Here is a 22,468-nt window from a genome sequence, read left to right as displayed (position 1 = left end):
TTAGTTAAGTTTCTAATTAATTAGGTTATTCGCATTCATCATAGGTTATTCAAAATTCTAAATTTAATTTCACATATTTTTCGAGTGGCTATGATGAGCACTTTTTGAAGGTAAGCTTAACATTGTAAGCATTATTGTTGTATTTAATTCTGAGCCAATAAACTCGAAACGATAATTAATTAACGAACACGTTAGAGTCCTGGACTATCTCATAGTAGGCTAAGCTATCTGGACAAATTTAAGGTGTGACAGAATTTCAGGTGAGACGACAATTACGTACTTTAAAATCTAATTTTGTCTCTCAACCCGAAATTTCGTCATAAGGTATATATAGTCAATAATAATATGAACAGATTTTTGTATAAAATCTTGTGGAACATTACCAAGAACGTCTAAAATGGAAACTTCCATCAACTTCAAAAATCTGATTTTCCGTTACGGTATTTTATGGGTTTTCATGGGAAGATAACATACGTTAAAATATGGTCGGAATTGTATTGTACAGCAATGGTAGTTGTACCTTTTGGTTCAGAATTTAAAGACTGAAACCTACTAAGCTGCTATTAAAAGATTTGATTCTTTCTGTATTTAAGAGGTTTTTATGGGTAAATCACCATTAAAAATCAAAATTAAAAAAAATGAAAAAACTGGCGATACCATGGAATAGTACCTACCGAATTTCATTAAAATCGGACTACAGGACCAGGACGTGTGAGTGGTCTGTAACTTGTGTACACATCCACACACACAGACAGACAGATATCACTTCAAAAACCACTTTTGTGGGTTCAGAGGGAACCCAAAACAGATATCCAATAAAAACTAACTCAAACATTTTGACAAAACAGTACTTTCTCTATTGGGAGAGAAAGTAAAAAACTGAAGAACCCCAGGTAGTGAGGTTTTTGTCTTAGCTGTTTGTTTTCTGCTAATTAGTAGTTCCTCAACTAGAGACTAGTCACTAAAAGTGGTATCTCCATTGCCAAACAACTATAGTGACTATAGTCGCTAATAGAGAGACTGCTGCCAGAGAAGAACGCAACCGCAGTTTCGACCGCTGGCAGCGTGAATGGGAAGCCGAGTCTCGGGGACGTTGGACCGCCAGGCTCATTCCTAGCATCCGACCATGGGTGGAACGGGAGCATGGTGAGGTTGGGTACTACTTGACTCAATTTTTTTCGGGTCACGGATACTTTCAGGCCTTTTTGCACAGAATGGGGAAGGCTGCCAGCCCAGACTGTATGTACTGTCCTAGCATTGCAGAGACGGCTGAGCATACCTTCTTCTTCTGCGACAGGTGGCATGTCCGCCGAGCCTCCTTGATCTCCGAGATCGGCGTCGATATTACTCCCGACAACATCGTTGGAGCTATGCTCCAGGGGGTAGGAAACTGGAACTGTGTAAAGCAGTTCGTTGAGGCCATACTTCGGGATAAGAAGGTCGACCTCGATCGGCCTTAGTTTTCTGAGGAAACCAGAAGGAAAGCCCTAGGGGCGTAGTATAAAAGGCCTAGCCCGAAGTAATGTGCGAAACAGTTCCAGGCTAGTGTCCTAGGAGACGAGGGGGTTTTTTAGCCGGTAGTCCGGGGACAATCAGCCCGCGGGAGTCCGCCACTACTGAGTGGCCATTGACACCTCAGTGTGCGTAAATGCATTTTTACCTCCTCCCCATAAAAAAAAAAAAAAATAGTCGCTAATAGTAACTAGTTCCTCCACTGGCAAACAACGTGACTAGTCGCTAATAGTACCTAGTTCCTCCACTGGTAACCTATTATAGTGACTAGTTGCTTAATAGAGGTTCTCCCAATTGTACACAACTGGTGACTAGTTGCTAGTGGGGTGGTTCCTTCACTAGCAACTACGAGTGACTTTATTCGCTAATAGTGGTTCCCCTGCTGGGCTGCTGGCTAATAACTAGTGACTAGTTTCTAAAATTGGCTCCTAGACTGTCAAACAACAACTAATGACTAGTTCCTATTCCTAATGGGTTCCACCACTGGTAAAAGCCAAGTATGAATGTATATGAAAGTATGAATGTAATGGGGATGAGTGCAAGAAACAGTTCCTCCTTTGAAGTGATAAGTTGCTAAGCCTACTGGTTCCTTCTTTGGAAACTACTTCTTATTACACACACAAAGCTTAATTGGAACCTCCATTCCAATTCCTGAGTTGATTTTTAGTAAATAAACCACATTATTTTCCTGGTAAGAAAATGAAAACAAGACAGCACTAACTAACTGAGTGAGAAAATTTTGTGCTGTCAGACCACTGTATTGCTGTGGGGATAAGTTATTTAATTTCATTTGCTATTTATGTAACTTTTCAAATAAACAAGGGTTATAGATTAAAATACCTACCAAAAAGAAATAACAAATTATCAAGTAACTGCTCCCACCTCTCTGTAAATTCACATTTATTCAGCATTTTGTTAAAACATGGATTCAAAATTTATGAAAAAATAATAATAAAATGGTTTATAATAATGTTTTATATTTATAAATAAAAATATTCAAAGTATATTTATGGTTTTTATATGTTTTAGAAATTCATAGTGTAGATCCTAATCCTCGTCATTTTTAGAATTAAACTCCAATTTGATACTACTGTACGGTACCTCCTGAGTGACAGACATACTCTATCAACCCTTCTCGGACGAGCGAAATCGTGACATAGAACGTGAAAAAATTACAGGGGAAATAAAAATTAATTTTCCTTATTTTTTGTGTTTTGTTATACAAGTATACATAAAATAAACACAATGGAACACTTCATACTGTAAAAATAATTTTTTACTCGTTTTTAACTATGCGGATATATCCGATACCCGTCCGCGGATTAGTACAAAAGCAGCGGATATATCCGCCACCCGTCTTTGAAGATATGACCATGACAACGTAAGGCAATAAATAAAGAACACGGTGTAAACAATAAATAAAGACAACGTAGTGTTGAGCGCGAAACGTCGAAGGGGGGAGCGTATGAGAGGTGGTGGTGCGCGGGAAAGGGGGATGCGCTGGAGGGTGTAGGCGCGGGAGAGAGCGCAGCCATGGAGAGAGCTGGAAAGTGGCGCCTTGGTACCGCGAAACATCTGGTTACTGTTCAAGCACCTGCCAGTCTGTCCGAAGAGAAGGCGGATATAGCCGCTTCCCGTTCCCGTCCGGAACATCAACAACCAAACGCGGTTATATCCGCCACCCGTCCTTTATCGCCGATTCACATACATCAGTTACGGCACGTTGCAGTCCAGTCACTTCAGGCACGTCACAGTTAACAAAAATATTCTTTAATGGATTTTCTATAGCGCTATCTACACTCACCCGTTGCAGTTCCGTCAGTAGTTCTGCAGACGTCCGTCAGTCAATTTCAGATTTCTTTTCACCGATATTTTTGGATTGTTCGGACGCTTGACGGACGTATTTGAGATTATAAAATAATACTTTTTTATTTAAATGATCGAATTTATATTTTAAGTAATGTTTGTAACGATCAACATCACGAACAATGAAAGTTTGATAGAATATTGTGTTTTAATTAAACATTTAAAGTGACGGAACCAAATGACTGACAGTTTGACAGAGAAATGCGGATGCAACTATGGCTGGACTGTAACGAAACTGTGACTGGACTGATATTGTGTGAATCGACCAGGCGGATATATCCGTCACCCGTCCGGGAAGGGTTTTTAATAAAATGGTACAACCATAGACTAAGCAACACAAGGGATTGTTTGCAACTAAGGGAGTATGTTTTGTCTATGGTACAACATTGCTGTACTTTACAATACAATTTGAGGAACTACAGTATGTATATCCATTACGGTCATCGGTATAACAATTTCTCATCACTTTTTCAATTTTTTTTTAATTCACTGATAACTGTGTCTTGGCTGACTACTATATTGTTGTAACCACTGAGGTTATAATTTTAGCTCAGTGGTTTTAACCATTGACTAAACTGTATAACCACAACACTAGTAAGTGTTATATAGTCAATGTTGTAACCGATTTCATTTCCATTCGATTCGACTCCAATCTAGTCCAATTAGGACAGAACGGAATGGAATGGAAAACAGAATGAATCAGAAATTCAGAACCAGAACCAGAACAGAGAAAGCAAATGGAAATGGCGGACGTCGTCTCGTCACTTGCATTTCGTATTTCGTAGGCAAGTCGTTTAGCACACATTAAATTATTTTCTGTTTTTACATGTGGTAATTGCCATATAAGTGATTCAATTTAAGCTGAGGGTTAAGCTATATAATCGGCCTAAATTTTCACATAGATTCTGATCGGTGTAATTATTACTTGTAGGAGCTGCTAGACTGTGGAGGTTATAGTTGCGCTTGGTGACCAGTTAACAATTAATTCGCCTATTTTAGTATGCATTTTTAGACTGATCAAACTTTACTCCAGCCTTTATCTCGTATTTCAGTTTTAGAAAAAAAATCAAATACACCCAACCACAGCTAACTTAGGCCAAAAATGGATGATGAAAATGAGGGTAAGTAGGCCTAGGTATGTTAGAAAGTAGGCCTAGCCTACCTATGTTTAGTCTAGGCTTGCACATCTCAAAATCTTTTACTAATGGTAGGCCTAGCATAAGTTAGCCTTTCAAACAAACATACTGAGTTTTACTTCCTTGTGTTGTTTAGTTATACTGTAGTGAATAAGCTAACCATCACAACAACTTTCTTAACACAGGCTGCTACGGACGTTCCGGAACGTCAAACGGGCCACGGCGCCAGGAGCTAGGAACGTTCCGGTACGTTACCATGGATCAGCCAGCTCGTCATGAGCGTCCTATATTTCTTTGTAGCTCGTGGGGACGTACTTTTCTGACAATAAAAAATATAAGTAGTTTCCGAAAATCACCACCAGGGTTGTTTAGAACAGGCCTTTGTCCCACCTCTTTCCTTAGATAGCGACACTACTTTACCGACTGCAACCTGGGTAGTGCTGCTATAGTACGATGTCCAAAGCCAGTTTTATTGCAGAACATTGCCATCCAGTACAACTACTGTTGTTTTTACTGTAATTCAGTGTATCGGCAGCAATGTTTACACAGCGGCGAGCGTTAGTTCAGCTCCTGGCGCCGTCCCGGCATCTAGCGGTCAGCAGCGAACGTGTTAAATGACTTTTTTGTCGCCGAGGCTTCCTGAAGACACCACACCCCCTAGATTACTAGACACCACGCCTGAAAAACTTGCTTAAACATCGTGACAGGGATCGTTTCCTATACTAACTTAGACTCCTAACCAAGATTGCTTGACACCATTACCTAGATTAACCATAATCTGATCGTGATGTCTAGTAGTAAGTTTTGCTTGGTGTCTAATAGGCCTAATCTAGGTAAGGTGTCTAGTGATCTTGGTAGGCCTAATGGTGTCTAGTAGGTCTACTTAATCTAGGTGTGGTGTTTAGTATTCTTGATGGGGTGTCTAGTACAATAAACTGCCCTGTCACGATGTTTGAGCGAGTTTTTGAGGGGTGGTGTCTTGTAATTTAGGCGTGGTGTCTATAGGAAATGTTGGCGACCAAAAAGTCATTTGAGAAAGTTGTAACTTAGTGCTTGTGTCTAGGAACAGTTTAAAAACGTCTTAGCCTATAGGACATTTTCGGTGAGTTCTAGAAACTGAACTATAACCGGGTAGGTTTCCGTATCTGTTGGCACAAACAGCTGATTGAAAATATTGATCGATACAGGCCTATCGATTATATTGTTTGGTTAATTAGGTAAGGTTTTAACCAAACGATGTATCGAATGAAGCATATTTTCATTCGGTTGTTTGTGCCAACAGATAGGACGGAAGTCTACCCGAGAATATCCCTAAATAGCAACTTAACTACTAGGTTTAATTTACTCACCTAAGGTAAGTACCTATTCTTGTTATCTCTACGGTAGAAGGGGGGAATTCTGTATTAGGCCTAGGTACATTTTATTATCAAATCAACCCTTCATACAGGGTGATTGATATACATGAAGTGTGCCAGCTGTTTTATTTGAAAACTATAAGAGATATCAAAATAAGTTAAAAGGTAAAAAGCCTTGGATTTTTTATATTAAAACTAGCTGACCCGGCGAACTTCGTATCGCCTAAGTTATAGGTTTCCCCTAAGACAGACCAATGGAAAGAAAGTACCGTTACGTTTAATTTTCAAGATGATCTCGTTCGCATCGCTCAATCACGTCCTGGTTGAAGTTCGTTCGCTACGCTCACTCACCTTTTGGTTGCAAATTAGCTGTTGTCATAAATGTAAAAGAAATAATAGTGCTGCACCCTGTTGGTAATCCTTGTAACTTTAATGCTATTGAACATCATAGAACAGAACCAACTTGTTTAATTGAAACAGCTGTTAAGATTCATTAATTCCATTTCTCATAAGGTTAACATGGGAAACTCCAGAGCCACTGGGGCGGAGCCCTTTTAAGAATTTCGAAACGGGAAATAGTTTACGTCCGATTCGCATACCTACAGAATTTACACACCAAATTTCATAACGATCGGTGAAGTCGTTCCGGAGGAGTTTGCAGACAAACACTGTGACACGAGAATTTTATATATTAGATGTAAGTTAGTCAAGTTGAAAAACATTTTTTAGCCGCCATTTTTCCAATATGGCTGCCAACTTTGATTTTTCTTATGGAACACCCTGTATTTTATGATGAATTTAATGTATTTTTAAGACGATTTTACTCTTGTGTTTTTTTTTTCATAAACCTAACTGTTTCACCTACTTAATGGTTAAAGTTTTGAAATTTTGGCATGAGAAAGAGTTTAATTAAAGGGCTAAGCAAGCCAGCTGTTTTATTCAAAATTTCACAACTAACCATTATTATCTTTGAAACGGTTAGGTTCATGAAAAAAAAACACAAGAGTAAAATCGTCTTAAAATTACATTTTTTACTGGAATACATCATAAAATACAGGGTGTTCAATAAGAAAAATCAAAGTTGGTGGCCATATTGGAAAAGTGGTGGCTAAAATATTTTTTTCGCTTGGACTACAATTTTTAAAATAAAAATCCTAGGCACTTACCATTTAACTTATTTTGATATCTCTTATAGTTTTCGAATAAAACAGATGGCACACTTAAGTTATATCAATCACCCTGTATAGGTAGGCTATTAGATTACTTAGATTTTTAAAATCTGTAAATTTAAGTAAGGCCTAGGTCTAGTGATAGTCTTGTACCCTCTTAGTTTTTTTCTATAGCCTATTTGTTACTTACCTTTGAAATGTAAATTTTGTTTGGACCCTTATGTATGTTTTTTACCTATTGAAAGTTTCGAACAAACTTTGCGCGAGAAACCTTGGAAATATTATTAAAATGATAATTTAGGCTATGTAAACTATTTACACTTACCTCAAAACCAAAGTATACTCAGTAATACTCAGTTATACTCAGTAATTTACTATAGTTTTGGAGTTTTTAAATTGGCCGAGGATAGGCTACGTATCCGGTAACCTGACGTGGATTAAGTTAGGCGTCCGGCAGTTAGGTACTGTCATAACCTAACCTGTCATAACCTAACCTAGGCCTAGCTAACCAAACTTGTTGATAATGAAAAAATCGAATGAAGTTTAAATTCTGTTCATGAAATAAAATTATAAATGCCTCAAATTTTAACAAAAGATGTAGATTATGAAGAAATGGCATTCTAAGCAAAATCTCAGACAAAAAGTTAGTGACGCCGATGGGATTTGATCTAAGTAGGCCTATCTCTTGAACATCAGCCGAGTAGCATACTCTATCCACTACACCACGATCACCGACGGCATTCCACCGTGTATCGTTGTGTTAGTGGTGTTCCGGGCCCCCACAACCCGGTGGTGACGTCACTGCCAGACGCCTAATCAACGTTTGGTTACCGAACGTGTATCCTTTGCGTTTTAAATTATTTTTAAAGGGTTGTTTTTAGGGGTTGAAATTGTCAGTAGATCTACCCAATTGCCCCCACTAACTTATGGGAAAATCGGTACTAGCTATGAATACTGTTGTCAATTGTTAGGCTATTATGGCCTTGAGAAAACCCCTTTTTTTGGTCTGCAGCCCCCTGAAGCCTGGGGCCCTTAGGCAGTTGCTTATTGTACCTAAAGGGTAGGCCTAATCCTCAACTGCCTACCAATGTTCATGATTTAGGTTGATAATCTAAAGCCTTCCCCCAAAAGAGCTTCTGGAATAACTTCTAGGTTACGTAGGCTGTGTATGTCGATTTATAAGTTAAGTTTGAAGATAAAATAATACTTCTGCTCTAATTAGATTGAACTTTTTCAGTGTATGATGATGAAGAAACCAAAACTGTTAGCCATGGAGGTAAAAAGAGCAATATACTCCCTTTATGGGGGAATGAACGAACCATGAACCTGAATGCTCTAATTTTAACAAATATTCAATCGTCACATTACTTTAAAGGTAAGTCTAAACATATAGATCATGAGATGGGCTTGAGGGCTTGTTTGTTACAAGGCACAGTTATCAATAGCCTGCTTAAAAAAACTTTGAGAAATGTTGCACAGTTACTTTAAAGGCTGCTGCTTGGTGGCATGATTAAGTCTGAAGTAGCCTACATTGGACTCTCACTGATCCTTAATCATATTGAACTAGTAAGTTAGGTCTTGTGTCGGAGTAATGAAAGTGCCAGAGGTTATTAATGTTAAGTTGGTGATAGCAAAGAGGGAAATAGGAAAATGTAAAATTTTAATCCTTCATGAACATTTCTTACGGTTACTGAGACATCATCATTGCCCCCCACAATCACGACAAAATCATAAAAATATTCTATGAAGACATTGTGAAATTTAAATCACACATGTACTTCAAGACATTAATATACCTGTGATCTTAATATGTAGCAAGAATTGAAAAGTTTTGGCTCAATTTTTTTCTAAACTTGATACTCGGTCACTTAAGCAGTTAGCCGTTAGCCGGCTTAGCTCAGCTCAGATCCATAATAAAGCCGCTAAAGTGCATCTTAGTTAAGTCGCTTGCATCTTTGTTAGGCCTATACTTGAATTCTTTATCTTTGACCAACAAAGTTTGATGGATTGCGTTATTTTGATACACTTAACTTATTCATAACATAATTAGATCCATCTCAAATCTTCATGGTGTATCTTAGATGTGTAATGTTCACAAACATAATTTGAATGCTAATAGAACTTCATTGACATGAAAATAGCTAAAAAAAATAACCTAAAAAAAGGCCTGAATCTGTTGGATTACTAAAAGGCTATAGGCATCTATGTTTGTTTAGGCATACAGCAGTTTTGCTAGTTAACTAATAACTTAAATGTATTTTTCAGTTAATCTGTACGAGCTCAAAACATACCACGAGGTAATTGATGAAATCTACTACAAGGTTAGTCATTTGGAACCATGGGAAAAAGGTAGTAGAAAAACTGCTGGACAGACTGGAATGTGTGGAGGTGTAAGTATGTTTAAAATTACTATCTTTGTTGTTTCAAGGTTTGATTTTGTTTAGGATCGAAAGAGCAGGCTGGGTAGCGTGGTTTAAGTGCTCGCCTAACAATCAAATATGTCATCAAAATCAAAAGGTTGTTAATTGAATCAAACATCAAGGCAGATTATCATGCACATTGTCATTGGAAAATGCCTAAATGGGAAAAAATGTGAATGGAAAGGATGTGCACAGCTGTAGCAAATGAGAATTTATTTACTGGCAACACTTGAGCAGCTCTTTCACTAAACTTGTGTTTTGCGAACAATTCAATTTCAATTTTTAAAATCTTTCTTCCTTAATCAACTGTTGACTTTATGCAATGAATGATTTTAAGGTCACACAGTTCAAGATTTTCTGCGATCGCAGAAAACGGTGACGATGTTTTTATGACCGTGGGAGACGATCATGTCTATCAACCGCAGAAGATGTTCAAGATTTGGCCGTGGTCATGAAAAACTTGATGATGTTTCCATAACCACGGGAGACAATAACCATGTTACAGTCAATGGTCAATTGTTTATTATGCGGGGTTCACATGTCGTAAATCCTAAGAATTTTTCTTACTGATTATTAACTGAATACCTTCTTAATTCTAAGTTACAGCTATTTTAGTAGCTGATTTTCAATCTAAAATAATCAGGAAAACTCATGAGCCATAAATTGTTTTAGTATCACAACGTTTATGGACATCATTGAAGTAGGCCTAGGTATTTTAGATTTGGTAACAGCTCTGTCAGTTAAGGTAAAACCTATAACTTACCACAGCTCAGTGGCTAAACATGGATTTTAATCAGCTTTTTTGTTGTTTTATGTGTATTTGAAGGGTCAGCTGTTCTAAAGAGTTTGACTTTGTCAAATAAAATTGGTTTACATACCTTAACTTACGTTGTCAATCCTATTGTAGTCTCAGGCAACTAGTTTTGAAACAACTGTCGTTTCATCTTCAAGCCTTTTGTCGTCATACATAAAATAATTTAAACAAAGTGTTGTCATCAATATACAAAAATTGACGAACTCAACTCAGTTGAGTTTTGTCCGTCGTGCGTGTTGTGACTGGCCACTCACTATTTTATGTTAATTCAATGTATTTGTATTCTTCGTGTGTACAAAATCCTAAATTTTTGTTTATTGACAATGTGTTAAATAATTTTATGTATGATGACAAAGGCTTGAAGATGAAACAACAGTTGTTTCTAAACTAGTCCCCTGAGACTACAATAGGATTGACGACGTAAGGTATGTAAACCTATTTTATTTCTTATAAATCAATCATGGAGGAAATGCTGAGTGAATTGGACTTCGTGTTCTGTCCTGTAAGCCTGAACTCATATTCAGCCGGGTGATGGACTTGAATGCGTGACATTAGTCTCGAGATGTAATTGTTGTATTGTATGTTTGATTTGACAGGTTCGGGGGGTTGGGGCCGGCAGGAATGTGTTCACAGCCTATTGCTAACTGTATGTTTGATTTGACAGGTTCGAGGGGTTGGGGCCGGCAGGAATGCGTTCACAGCCTATTGCTAACTGTATGTTTGATTTGACAGGTTCGAGGGGTTGGGGCCGGCAGGAATGTGTTCACAGCCTATTGCTAATTGTATGTTTGATTTGACAGGTTCGGGGGGTTGGGGCCGGCAGGAATGTGTTCACAGCCTATTGCTAATTGTATGTTTGATTTGACAGGTTCGGGGGGTTGGGGCCGGCAGGAACGTGTTCACAGCCTATTGCTAATTGTATGTTTGATTTGACAGGTTCGGGGGGTTGGGGCCGGCAGGAATGTGTTCACAGCCTATTGCTAACTGTATGTTTGATTTGACAGATTCGGGGGGTTGGGGCCTGTAGGGTTGTGTCCACAGCCTATTGCTAACTGTATGTTTGATTTGACAGATTCGGGGGGTTGGGGCCTGTAGGGTTGTGTCCACAGCCTATTGCTAACTGTATGTTTGATTTGACAGATTCGGGGGGTTGGGGCCTGTAGGGTTGTGTCCACAGCCTATTGCTAACTGTATGTTTGATTTGACAGATTCGGGGGGTTGGGGCCTGTAGGGTTGTGTCCACAGCCTATTGCTAACTGTATATTTGATTTGACAGGTTCGGGGGGTTGGGGCCGGCGGGATTGTGTCCACAGCCTATTGCCTGCTCTATAAGCTATTTACCTTGAAGTTAACTAGGAAGCAGGTAAATGGGCTAATCACCCATCCCGATTCACCTTACATTCGTGCTCTCGGTTTTATGTACATCAGGTAAGTGCTAGGCCAGTTGTGTGGACCGATCATTCTCAACAGTCACCGCTTCCGAGCGGTTCAAAGGTTATTTTGCTGTCCTGTGTGGTTCAATTGACTTGTAAACTGTCAATGTTGATACACCTAGGTGGTTAAATAGTAGGCTTACCGTCGTGAAGTGTATAAAGTAGTGTGTAGTAGCTTTAACAATGAGTTAAACTAGGCTCCATTCCCATGCTAATTATGTAGCCAGTTTTAGAGTAAACATAGTTCAATTGGGGTGAGTTTTTAGCCTAGTGGTTAGTATCTCGGACATCAGTGGGAGAGGGACGCGTTTGATTCCAGGCACAAAATCAAAATGGGTTAAAACAAATGGGTTTGGACCACGTTTCAAATAAGTGTTTGTATAACTCCAATTCCTTCTTTGAAAATGCCTCGGATGTTGACAGTGAGAATAAAAGTATTGACTATTGATTTATGACTAATAAAAAAAAACTTTTAATCCAATCCAGACTAATAGAACTAACTACTTATATATTGCAAACGATAGCATTTTTTATACCACAGTAATCCATTTAAGTATACAAAATTAAGGGAGAGACCTGAATTTTCATAGGAATAAACTCTGTGAGTAGCTCTTTCAAATAGCCTTTATTTTTTTAAATAACAAATTGGCTAGAGCTGGTTCATATGGAGATTGTTTTCTACAAGATTCAAAAGTCAATAGGCGAATAGTATTTTATTTAAAGATTCAAATTTAAGTAGGGTTTCCATTAATCGCAACAGCGGGGCCCAATTAATTTGATTAAAGATATTGTGATAAAATCAATAACCAAATTTGACCGGAAGAGTATGTACACTGTGTAACCCTGCCTTACTGACCACCAGTTATTGCCTTAATTTCACATAGGACTTTGTCATTGAGATAATTTTAACAACTTGTCTGTGAGTTAGTTTGGAGTATGTGTTTTTGAGATTTAGGACCAATAGTTGTATGTCATTACCAAGCATTGCAATCCTTTAAAATAGACTATTGCTCAAGCTTTTGTGATCTAAACTCAAAAGGAAAAGTTTTTTATAAAAGTTATCTGAATTCATAATATTTTAATGTTGATTATTTAATTACATTTTTCTATAAACACAACATTTCCCATCGATTAGAAATGTGGATTTTTTTTAGATAATCTCTAAAGACTTAAACTCTGCTTTTAACTACAATTATTGATTACTTATAATTGTTTGGTATAAATTATGGTTTTCATCATAGATTAGTCTATCCGATCAAATTTTCATGTCAGGAGCATGGTCCCATGGTGATATGAGGGTTTTTACTGTAATCCAATCAATTTTGTAATCCAGGGTCCTGATTAGTTTTTATAGTGAGACTGGTGTTCTGAAGCTATGTTTTAACAAATATATTTTTAACCCTGATCCCACTAGGCCTAGTCGAGAGACTAACTCGTACGTTGTGTTGCAGATACACGCAACCACCCGCAGATCTCTGGGACTGGTATGATGCTTACTTGGAGGATCCTGAGGTAGGTAATGTACTCATCTTTTCTACCTTTTTTTTAATTTTTAGGTAACCATATTGATGACTGTTGGGATCATCTTGTGAAAAGTATTGTACGAGGTAAATTCTAGGATACTGTTACTAGATGTAAAATCAAACCAAAAGATCTTTATTCGCAACGAAGATACCGATAGTAGAGCAAGTAAAAGATAAAAGGACCGATTATCAGAATATTTTCTGTTATATTTGATCTTGTGTTCTTAATTTGTGAGTAGATTTTTAGGATGTAATTTCCTAATTTTCCTTCATTTTACTAATGGCTTTGGTTGCCATAATTAACAAAAACTAAAGATCAAATCCTAAATATTCTATCATCAAGAGTGGGAATGTTATTTTTTCGATTTTAGTAATTTTTTCTGTACCGACACTGGTATTCAATTATGAAAAATAACATTACTACAGTACAGTTGGCTACAGTAGTTTTGATATTTTAAAAATGTGTTTGGCATGTTAAAATTATTTTTTAACATTAACCTTTTAACATTTAACATTAAATTTTCTAAAATGAAAATAGGCCGCTGGACACGCTGATAATCCAAAGACATTATTTCAATTAACTTAATCAGAGTGGTAGTACCTCACAATTTTTACCCCCTCAAAAATCCCTTTAGATTTACTACAGCATCTCGTGCAAACATGTTCTGTCTCAAAACTTGCTGAAGAATTACAGCCTGTTTCCAATTCGTTGCCAAATCGTTAAACATTTTCAATCAGTCATTTCATCGGATGGTTTTCAGTTGTGCTTAAGTGAGATATTTTACAGGAAATGGATGTTAAAGCTGGTGGAGGTCAGGTGATGACTATTGGAAACATTTTGAAGAACTTTCTGTGCAAACTGGAATGGTTTTCGACCTTATTTCCTCGGATTCCAGTACCAATTCAGGTATGTAAGTTTCACTGGGCTTTGTCATCAGTCTTACTAATGAGTTTAACTTATACACTTCCTTTATTCTGTGTTTTTAAAAACTTGTCTAGTTAGAGAATAGGTGATGACACTAAACAAAACTATTACTTCCACATATTTGTTATAACCATCAGATTTTCCCAACCTGAGGTGTGCAAAGGCCTTTGAGGCGATTTGTTGTGGCGATCTAAATACAAGTACCTAGCCTATTATATTTCACACCTATATTTAGTAAATATATATAACAGCCAGAGAAAAAGGTTAGGAACACTGGTCCATAAAGCTGAACAAACACGTAGCCTAACACATAAAGCACGTTCTTTACTTAAAAGTAAGGAAGTGTTAGTAGTGCTCTTTCTGCAAATTATTGTGGTAAAAATGTGGTTTCCATCACTCGAGAAGTTCAATGAACAGTATGGATAATCTTGGTAACATGTTGTAAGAAGTTCAATGAACAGTATGGATAAATTTGGTAACATGTTGGATGTCATAGTTATAGCCTAATCAGTCAAAATTTTAGGGATGGGAAATACTGTAGTTTTCCAATCATAGTTAGAGATGTTCTTTAGTTTTTTGTAATAGGCTAGGTGAAATAATACCATTTTTTCACATATTACTTCATTGTCCAGAGAGTTTTTGCTGCTTGTTCCAATACGGGGTTAATATTTTTTTTTATATTCCTAGGTACTATTGTGTTGCATAAAAGTTCCTCAGACAGGCTCTTACTGTTATTTTAAAATAATCAATGTTAATCAAACAATTAGTATCATTACTGGCTCGTTCTATCAGTTCAGACGACGTAAAAATAAAAATATGGTATTCTCAGTTATCCATTAGGAAGGCCCTATTATCTCGAGCTGCTCGCTGTCAATAGGAAAACGTGATCAGCAGAATAGTTATTTCACTCACCTTGTTCAAACTGTTAAGACAACATATAAAAAATAATAGGGTAGTCTAAGTACTCTATTACCAAGCTAATAGGCGACATTTAAGCAATAGTATTATTTATCCTATTACTTTAAAGAACACCCACCTCTAAAACATAAAGTGCATCTATCTGATTGCAAATTGTTTACAGCAAAAGTTGGAGAAGATGATGAATGAGAGGTTTCCTCCACCGGCGGCTGGCACTGTTGTGGCTCGTAAACCTGCTGCTCCTGTAGGTCGTCACATTCCCGATGAAGAGGCTCACTACGGCCAGGCTGAGAAGGCTTCGAGGATACGCGGGTAGGTACGAAATGAGACGTCTTTCAATTTACTTTGTGTATTTCACAAATTGAAATGTGTCTGTTTATTTCATGCACTATTTCATTCATTCACTCAATCGAAATAAATAAAAAAAAGTTCTTTTATTTTTACATCCTCAATTTTAATAAGTTTTACATTGCACAAAAGCAACATTTTACTATTTTGGAAAGTTACTGGAGGTTTGTTGAATCAGATGTAGTATTTGAAGATTACAAGTAAAAAGGCGTCAACTGTCAAGCGTAAAACTATTCATTGAGGTTTGAACAAGTAAAGATTCTTTGGAGCCTAGTTGTGCTAACTCATAAAACAATTACAAAACTACAGTAGAACCCCCGTTAACCAAAATAAAGAGGGGAGAGCCGTTTCGGATAACCGATTTTTCAGTTAACCCATCATGCTAAAAATAGCCAATGTATCACCACAGTGTGTAGGAAAATGAATTAAAGAGAATGTCTATATAATTCAGTGTTTTTTTTTTTTTCAGTTACGAAAATGTTACAATGGGATGGAAAATACTTTAATCCAGACAACTAAAGTTAGCATTTAACAGCCCTATATTATTTTATAGATCCATTTCGGTTAATCCTGGTTTCGGTTAACCCATATTCGGTTAACAGAGGTTCTACTGTACAAGGAAAATTTTTAATCCCACAGTGCCCTAGATGTTTAAATTACAATCATTTTGGTATTCAACAAAATATTTATGAGAGTATATATGGTAACTCTTCAGCGGCTGTTTGAAATTAACATTGCTCTTATGGCGGGCAAATCCAAGTTGGCCGTTAGCCTACAAGAACTACATTGGAGATTAGATTATTGAGAACTGCTTAGGATGCATCGACATACTTATTATCATCGACTATTGTCAGAACTATAACTACTATAATTATAACTATAAATTTTACTGAAACTTATCTAGATTACTTATTGTGTGTTATACAGGGAGCCAGACAAAGACAGACGAGGGTATAGCAGAGAAAACGACGATAGACGAGGCTACAGCAGAGAACACGATGACAGACGAGGAAGCAGTCAGCTAGACGATCGCAAGGGATACAGTCGTGAGAGAGACAGGGAGAGACATGCGGATAGTCGTGGATACAGTGCGGACAGAGACAAGGACAGAGCTAGGGAAAGAGACAGGGATAACAGGGACAGGAGGGACAGAGATAGGGACAGGGACTACGACCGGGACAGGAGAGATCGCACCAGGAGAGACAGGTAAGCTACTGGGTTCCCGAAATGTTCAAGTTGGGTCGGGGCAACAGTTGGCCCAAGGAATACGATGGTGCACGAAATAATTTTTAAGTCGAGCCGAGATTTTATTGTTGCCATCATAGAAAGCATATGCGTGTGTGGAAATTGATGATTTCCCCCGATTGCGGGTGATGTTCACTGGTGTTGTGGGAGACAATGATGATGTTGATGTGACCTCGGAAAATGTTTACTATTTGGCCATTACCACTTCACCGCCAGAAGTATCAAGCGCTCAGAAGCAACGTTGCTAAGTTTATCTACTAAGAAACAACCTTTTCAAGGCCCAAGGGTCAACATTTTTTACTCTATCTGAAATAAAAAAAGTCTGGTCCGCATCCGCAAACTCCTCAAGTGTACAATCAGCGAGTAATTTCTCAAATGTAATCAAATAACCAAAATGACTTTGTTAACCAAAGTTAGGTTTAAATAGAAAGGGCTTATGCCTACATTTCGAAGGGCAAGCCTGCTTATCCTATAAACAGGGTGTCTACCAACCGGGAAATCCGGGAAAACCGGGAATTGTACTTAAATTTTTACTGGCCATGAAATGTACGGGAATTGTCCTTAAATGCCAGACAATGTCCTTAAATTTTTAATGGGCCATAATTTTATTGATCGCTAGTTGTTTAGGAGCACATAAAAGGTTTATCAGATGTTTGTTTACATTTTCATAGTTTATTACTAGAGTAATTATGCAATAAAAATCCCAGTAACAATCTCAAACCCATTAATATTTTATCACGACAATCAAGTGTGAAGTCAAGTACTTCCAAGAACTGTTGACTCAGCAGCTAGCTCATAAAAGTTGTATCACTTTTATTCCTTTACAACTTCTTTTTTTATTACTAGGGTAATTATTATTAGATCCCAAACCTATTTTATCGTGAAAATAATAGCTTTATAATGGCTGTTAAATTTCACTTCTTACTTGTACTTTCGGTTCAATTTGCCGCGGCCAGTGCTTAGTGCCATAAAACTGTTTATGGTTTCATATTAAACATGTAATTTGCCGCGGCCAGTGCCTAGTGCCATAAAACTGTTTATGGTTTCATATTAAACATTTAAATAATCTACAGTCTTATTATGTACTTTTTTATGGACCTTTTTTATGACCTTTTTTATGGACATATTTTATCTTTCAATTGACAAAACCACAAGCATTAATGTTTTATCACTATGTAGGCCTGCTTGGTTTCAAATTATATCATTGCATTTTCTGTATCTTTGTCTTATATTGTTGGCTGTTCAGGTTTCAATGTTTTTTGTTTCCCATATATTTATTTATTGAGTTGTATGCTTTAAGCAATCAAAATCTTATGAACTAGAATGATGACAGTAACTTTGCTGCTAACCTCATTGTTTGTTACTCAGTTTATATAGGCCCTCCTAAATAATTAGGTTTAGGCCTGGGTATTTTGATTCTTGAAAGAGCTGTAAAATATATTAAGAAAATGTAATTGAGCCTAAGATAAACAACTAATGATTGCTATAGTCGATATTAACTTTACAAATGAAAATACAATAATCTTACTCTGTGCTTATTGCTTATTAATAGCCGCTTACCATACCTTGATTTTGTACTAAGAATTGAGTAACAATATGCATTAAAGATTTTTTTCCAAAAGTAGTCAAGAACCTAACGTTGTGCCAGGGCGAATCATGCCAAATTAATCCGCCTGGATCGGATAAGCTATGTTATGAAGTTTACGTGACGGATGGAGATATTTGTCGCTATCGCAGGAGACAATGATTGCATTTCTCTGTTACACTATAAAAGCTTTACCTAAAGTATAGGTAGGCCTATGTTTGTTTACTTTCAATAAATTTACAACTACAGTGAATAACAAGATTAATACAGTTTGACAAATCAGGAAAATTATTCGGTAGGCCTAATGACACCGACAAAGGTTACGGCAAAGTGTCCTTAAATGTACGGGAATTGTCCATGAATTTTTTATCCAGAATGTAGTAGACACCCTGTATAAAGTTAGAATTGTTTGCTGTTCGTCACAAGTCAATCTAAAAATGAAAATTAAAATTAAAAATACATGCCAAAAATTAAACTCAAATAACTCCCAAATTAAAACACCACCGTGTGTGTAATTCCTTAGATTACTAAGAATATGATCTTCCACTGCGGCAGATTGCAGCCTGACTTATTGTAAACATTATGGTTTTGCTACAAATTCATACTCTTACTATTTTTTCAAGATTGTAAAAACTACATGTGTAGAATTTTTCAGCAATTATTAACAACGTCTGTGCTAGAAAGCAGCTTTCTATGTTCTCAAAACCACAATTTGTTCCAACTTAACGATTAAAACTATTGTTTTTTTTTCAGTCCAGTAAGAAGAAGAGACGATGACAGTCGGTACAAAAGGGATAGAGACAGGTAAAAAATGCTTAATCTGTTGTAATGTTTGGATAAAATTGTGTCCAGAGCAACTAACCTTACACTGTACACAAACTAGACTATTTCACTGTCACTACAACATTTTTTACCAAAGATGGTTTAGCCGGGAAGAGAGATAATTTTTGATCCAATTAAAACCAGGAAGTGTCAACGCCCAACTTGGTTGAAATTTCTGTCAGACATTGAAGCATTCTAATTTTTGTGTTTAGTGTACTTTTTGCGTTTCTTGTGACAGGGTTGAGTTATTTTCCATTCAAGTAAGCATGCTATAACAGAAGATTTGTAATAATCTGTTTTGGAATGGTTGTAGGATATATACGTTTGAAAGAATATTTAAAATGAAATTTTCTTTTTAGTCCTCCAAGAAGAAGAGATGAGCATGATGATAGGCACAGAAGAGACGACTATGATGATAGACAAAGACGAGACAGAGACAAAGATAGGTGAGTTGCTACACAAACCATTAATTTGATCAATTTTATTTTAAGTTTTAGAGTTTGCAATGTTAACATTCAAAATTTCTAGATGTGTTTTTAGGAAGGGAAGGTGGTTTAGCGAGATTACTTGAAGAAATTATATTCAACTGGGCGATATGAACGTAGAATGGAGTGAGATGCCTTGCGTAGCTTTGTTAATGGCACTGACCAGCTGTTTCTATAGTCAAGACCATGTACAAACGTTGATATTTGATTCTATAGGTCAGCCGCTTAGAGAGCGTCCTCCTCCTAGCATTGGTACGAGAGAAAGATACCGAGCTGTGGGAGTGAGACAGACTATGGCTCTTCCCCCACTCCGCTGACGCCCCACCCCCAACCTTTTATAAATATTAACAGCAATTAAATTATACAGCTGATCAAAATGTAAACAATTACGTTCTTCATAACTTGAGAAAAATAGGTCCTGCAAAAAATATTGTATAGCCTAAATCGCATCAATATTTTGAGCATCATGAAATTTTATTGTATCATTGTGTAAGCAGTTCCATTTGGTAACACAGAATTCCAATTCCCACGACACTGGGGCGGTAGCGTATCGTACAGTGTGAAAACAACGGCCATTGGCGAAGAGGGGGAACATACCCTCCCTCGCCATTACCTCCCCTACATGTGCTGAAAATTTCACGCAGGTCGTTTTCTAAGCGGCCGACCTATAGTATATTTATTAGGCCCTAGTTCTTCAAAGAGTTTTTTTTTAGAAATGTGAAACCAAGGACATTTTTTTGTAATCTCTTTTAATGTTGTGTGGCCTTAATTATGTATACAAGTCCCGGAAAATTTTTTAGGAGATAGCTTGACTCTATCCATTTTAAAAACTATTTTCTCAATCAGATGAATTTTGCTTACGGAAAAGTTCATTGTTTTGTTCTGATATTTTTAAAAATCAAAATTTCAAAGCCTGAAACCAAGTCCTCTTTCACTTTTGAGATGTGGAGATCGCAAAAGATGTTAAAAGATACTATCTGAAATTATACTTATTAGTATAAACTAACATTGAGCATTATGTCTAGTAACAGGCCCGAAAGTAAACATAAATATTTAAATGGAACTGTCAAAAAACGTCCTAACCAGCTGTTACAGCTATTAGTGTAGATATTTGGGCCATTGACGTCATTTGTTTATGCGTTTTCTGTTCTAATATTCGTGATACAAACTGTATTTGGTAAAATTATAAAACTTGATGAATTCATGCTAAATACATATTTGAATAAAGTTTTTTCAAAAATATTTTTTTTTTTGTGTTTTTTAGGTTTGATATTGAATGAATTATTGTACAGTAAAGCTTCTATTGTCTAGACACTATAGCCTACAGTGTTGCAAAAAGTAAATTTTTTTTAAGATGAAGACTATATATTGACACTATTGTAATTCTTAACGAATGAACAATAAAGAATATTGTATTGTATATTTTTCAAGCAGTGAGTATAATTATCTTTATCATTTATGTATGTGTGTAAGCATCATAACTAATATATGACTGAAATAATAAAATTTTTATTTTTTTCAAATTTTACAGTTTAACTCAACCCTTACTTGATTTCTTTTATTTGTTTCAGACATCATCGTCATCGACACTGAACACATTTTGTAAGGACTCCGCAATTTCGACATTGACAACAATTTTCAGTTTGCCATTTTCCAACTAAATGATGTGAAATAGATTTTTTTCAACTTTACCAGACTGTATTAGTTATAATTGTGACAAGATAAAAAAGGGACTATTCTTTTATAATTGTTGTTTGATAATTTCCCGTTTGTCTCATCTCAATATAGGTATATTTAAATAGTTAATCTTAATAAGCTAGATAGGAATTAACAACAACTACTTATAACTTATCAAGTATTAGCATAGCATGAAAAAAGATAAAGAATGGATTAGATCCATACTATTGGCTGGTTTACTTTATCTATATGATCCAATGGGATTAGAGAATCCGATAAAATACAAAAAAAAAATTAAAAAACTAGAGAATCGGTAAAAAGGATGTTTTAATGGGAGATGCTGCAGAGTCCCGCTAAACCCCCTGTCACACAGCTGGTTTATTCACCGCTATGAGCTGGTGCCTCCAGCCACTGGAGGGTTTAAACAGTTTAATATTGCAAGCTCTTGAAGAGTCACTAGCAGGACAAGTGACCACCCAGCTGTAGTATCTAGTGCCATAAACTATTCTTATATTATCCTCAGCTTTATTAATGTTTATTCAGGGATTTAATAATTAATTGTAACCTACCACTAGCTTACCTAACTAAGTTTGAGTGTTGCAATTTAGCAGTATGCGATGATTGCACTGGATAATTTAGCTATCTATTTCAGAAAAATAAAGTTACGTGCCTTATTCTACTCCGTTTCAAAACTTATATACATAGTACATAGGCATAATACAACCTAATATACATGATCAGTTTATCATCAGTTTATTATCAGTTTACGTGGTCAGTTTATATACCATTGTTTTTTTTTTAGCGAATTTCCCTATAGGGAAGTAGCATAGGTACCCCCGCCGCAGCAAACCTGCAGACTAAGCGAATTTCCATTAAACTGATTGGATTTACACTAAAATGCCTTCATAAAAATAGCACATTTATTTCCTATTTAAATAGAATTAGTTTAACGAGTACTTAGGTTTGCTGCAACAGGGAGGGTAAAAATGATTTTTGTTATAAAATGATAATAGTTTAGTAAAAATGAAAAGTATTATCCAATATCAATCAAAATATGTTCATAAACAAGTAGACTACAACAGTTGACTTATTCTCCATAAGAATAACATGGGAATTTTAAAATTACAATTTTTTTGAATTTTCTCCGTAACAATTAGGCGCATAATAACGCTTCAATATACTAAATTATTTGTTTTTTTAAGCTCTACAAAATGGTTTAAAAAGAAATTGTGAAA

At 36.4% G+C, this 22,468-nt stretch overlaps 1 protein-coding gene across 2 annotated transcripts; it reads left to right on the top strand.

Moving 5' to 3' along the window:
• Window positions 1-4,124: 4,124 nt before the first annotated feature.
• LOC129005667 (pre-mRNA-splicing factor 38B-like) lies at window positions 4,125-21,303 on the top strand. Of its 2 annotated transcripts, XM_054434627.1 has the most exons (11): window positions 4,125-4,499; window positions 8,276-8,413; window positions 9,304-9,428; window positions 11,549-11,700; window positions 13,157-13,217; window positions 14,016-14,135; window positions 15,235-15,383; window positions 16,347-16,625; window positions 19,003-19,053; window positions 19,431-19,517; window positions 21,128-21,303. In XM_054434627.1, the coding sequence occupies exons 1-11, from the start codon at window positions 4,481-4,483 to the stop codon at window positions 21,147-21,149; spliced, it is 1,203 nt and encodes a 400-aa protein (XP_054290602.1). In that variant the 5' UTR covers window positions 4,125-4,480; the 3' UTR covers window positions 21,150-21,303. The 2 variants fall into 2 exon arrangements, with proteins under 2 accessions (XP_054290602.1, XP_054290603.1); XM_054434628.1 differs by lacking the exons at window positions 19,003-19,053; window positions 19,431-19,517; window positions 21,128-21,303 and having other exon boundaries at window positions 15,235-15,387; window positions 16,347-16,432.
• Window positions 21,304-22,468: the final 1,165 nt, after the last annotated feature.

The sequence above is a fragment of the Macrosteles quadrilineatus genome, unplaced genomic scaffold, assembly GCF_028750875.1.
Source record: "Macrosteles quadrilineatus isolate MER2022 unplaced genomic scaffold, UCM_ALF_1.0 Scaffold_30__1_contigs__length_1495292, whole genome shotgun sequence".
Lineage (NCBI taxonomy): Eukaryota > Metazoa > Arthropoda > Insecta > Hemiptera > Cicadellidae > Macrosteles > Macrosteles quadrilineatus.
The sequence above is the reverse complement of the archived record's forward strand: the minus strand, read 5'-3'. Positions and strand labels throughout refer to the sequence as shown.

What these genes read in the sequence shown, in the direction of transcription:
- LOC129005667 (XM_054434627.1), top strand. An exon ending in AGACTGGAATGTGTGGAGGT is followed by an intron (nt 9,429 to 11,548) that starts GTAAGTATGTTT and finishes TTGATTTGACAG; the next exon opens with GTTCGGGGGGTTGGGGCCGG. An exon ending in CGAGACAGAGACAAAGATAG is followed by an intron (nt 19,518 to 21,127) that starts GTGAGTTGCTAC and finishes TATTTGTTTCAG; the next exon opens with ACATCATCGTCATCGACACT.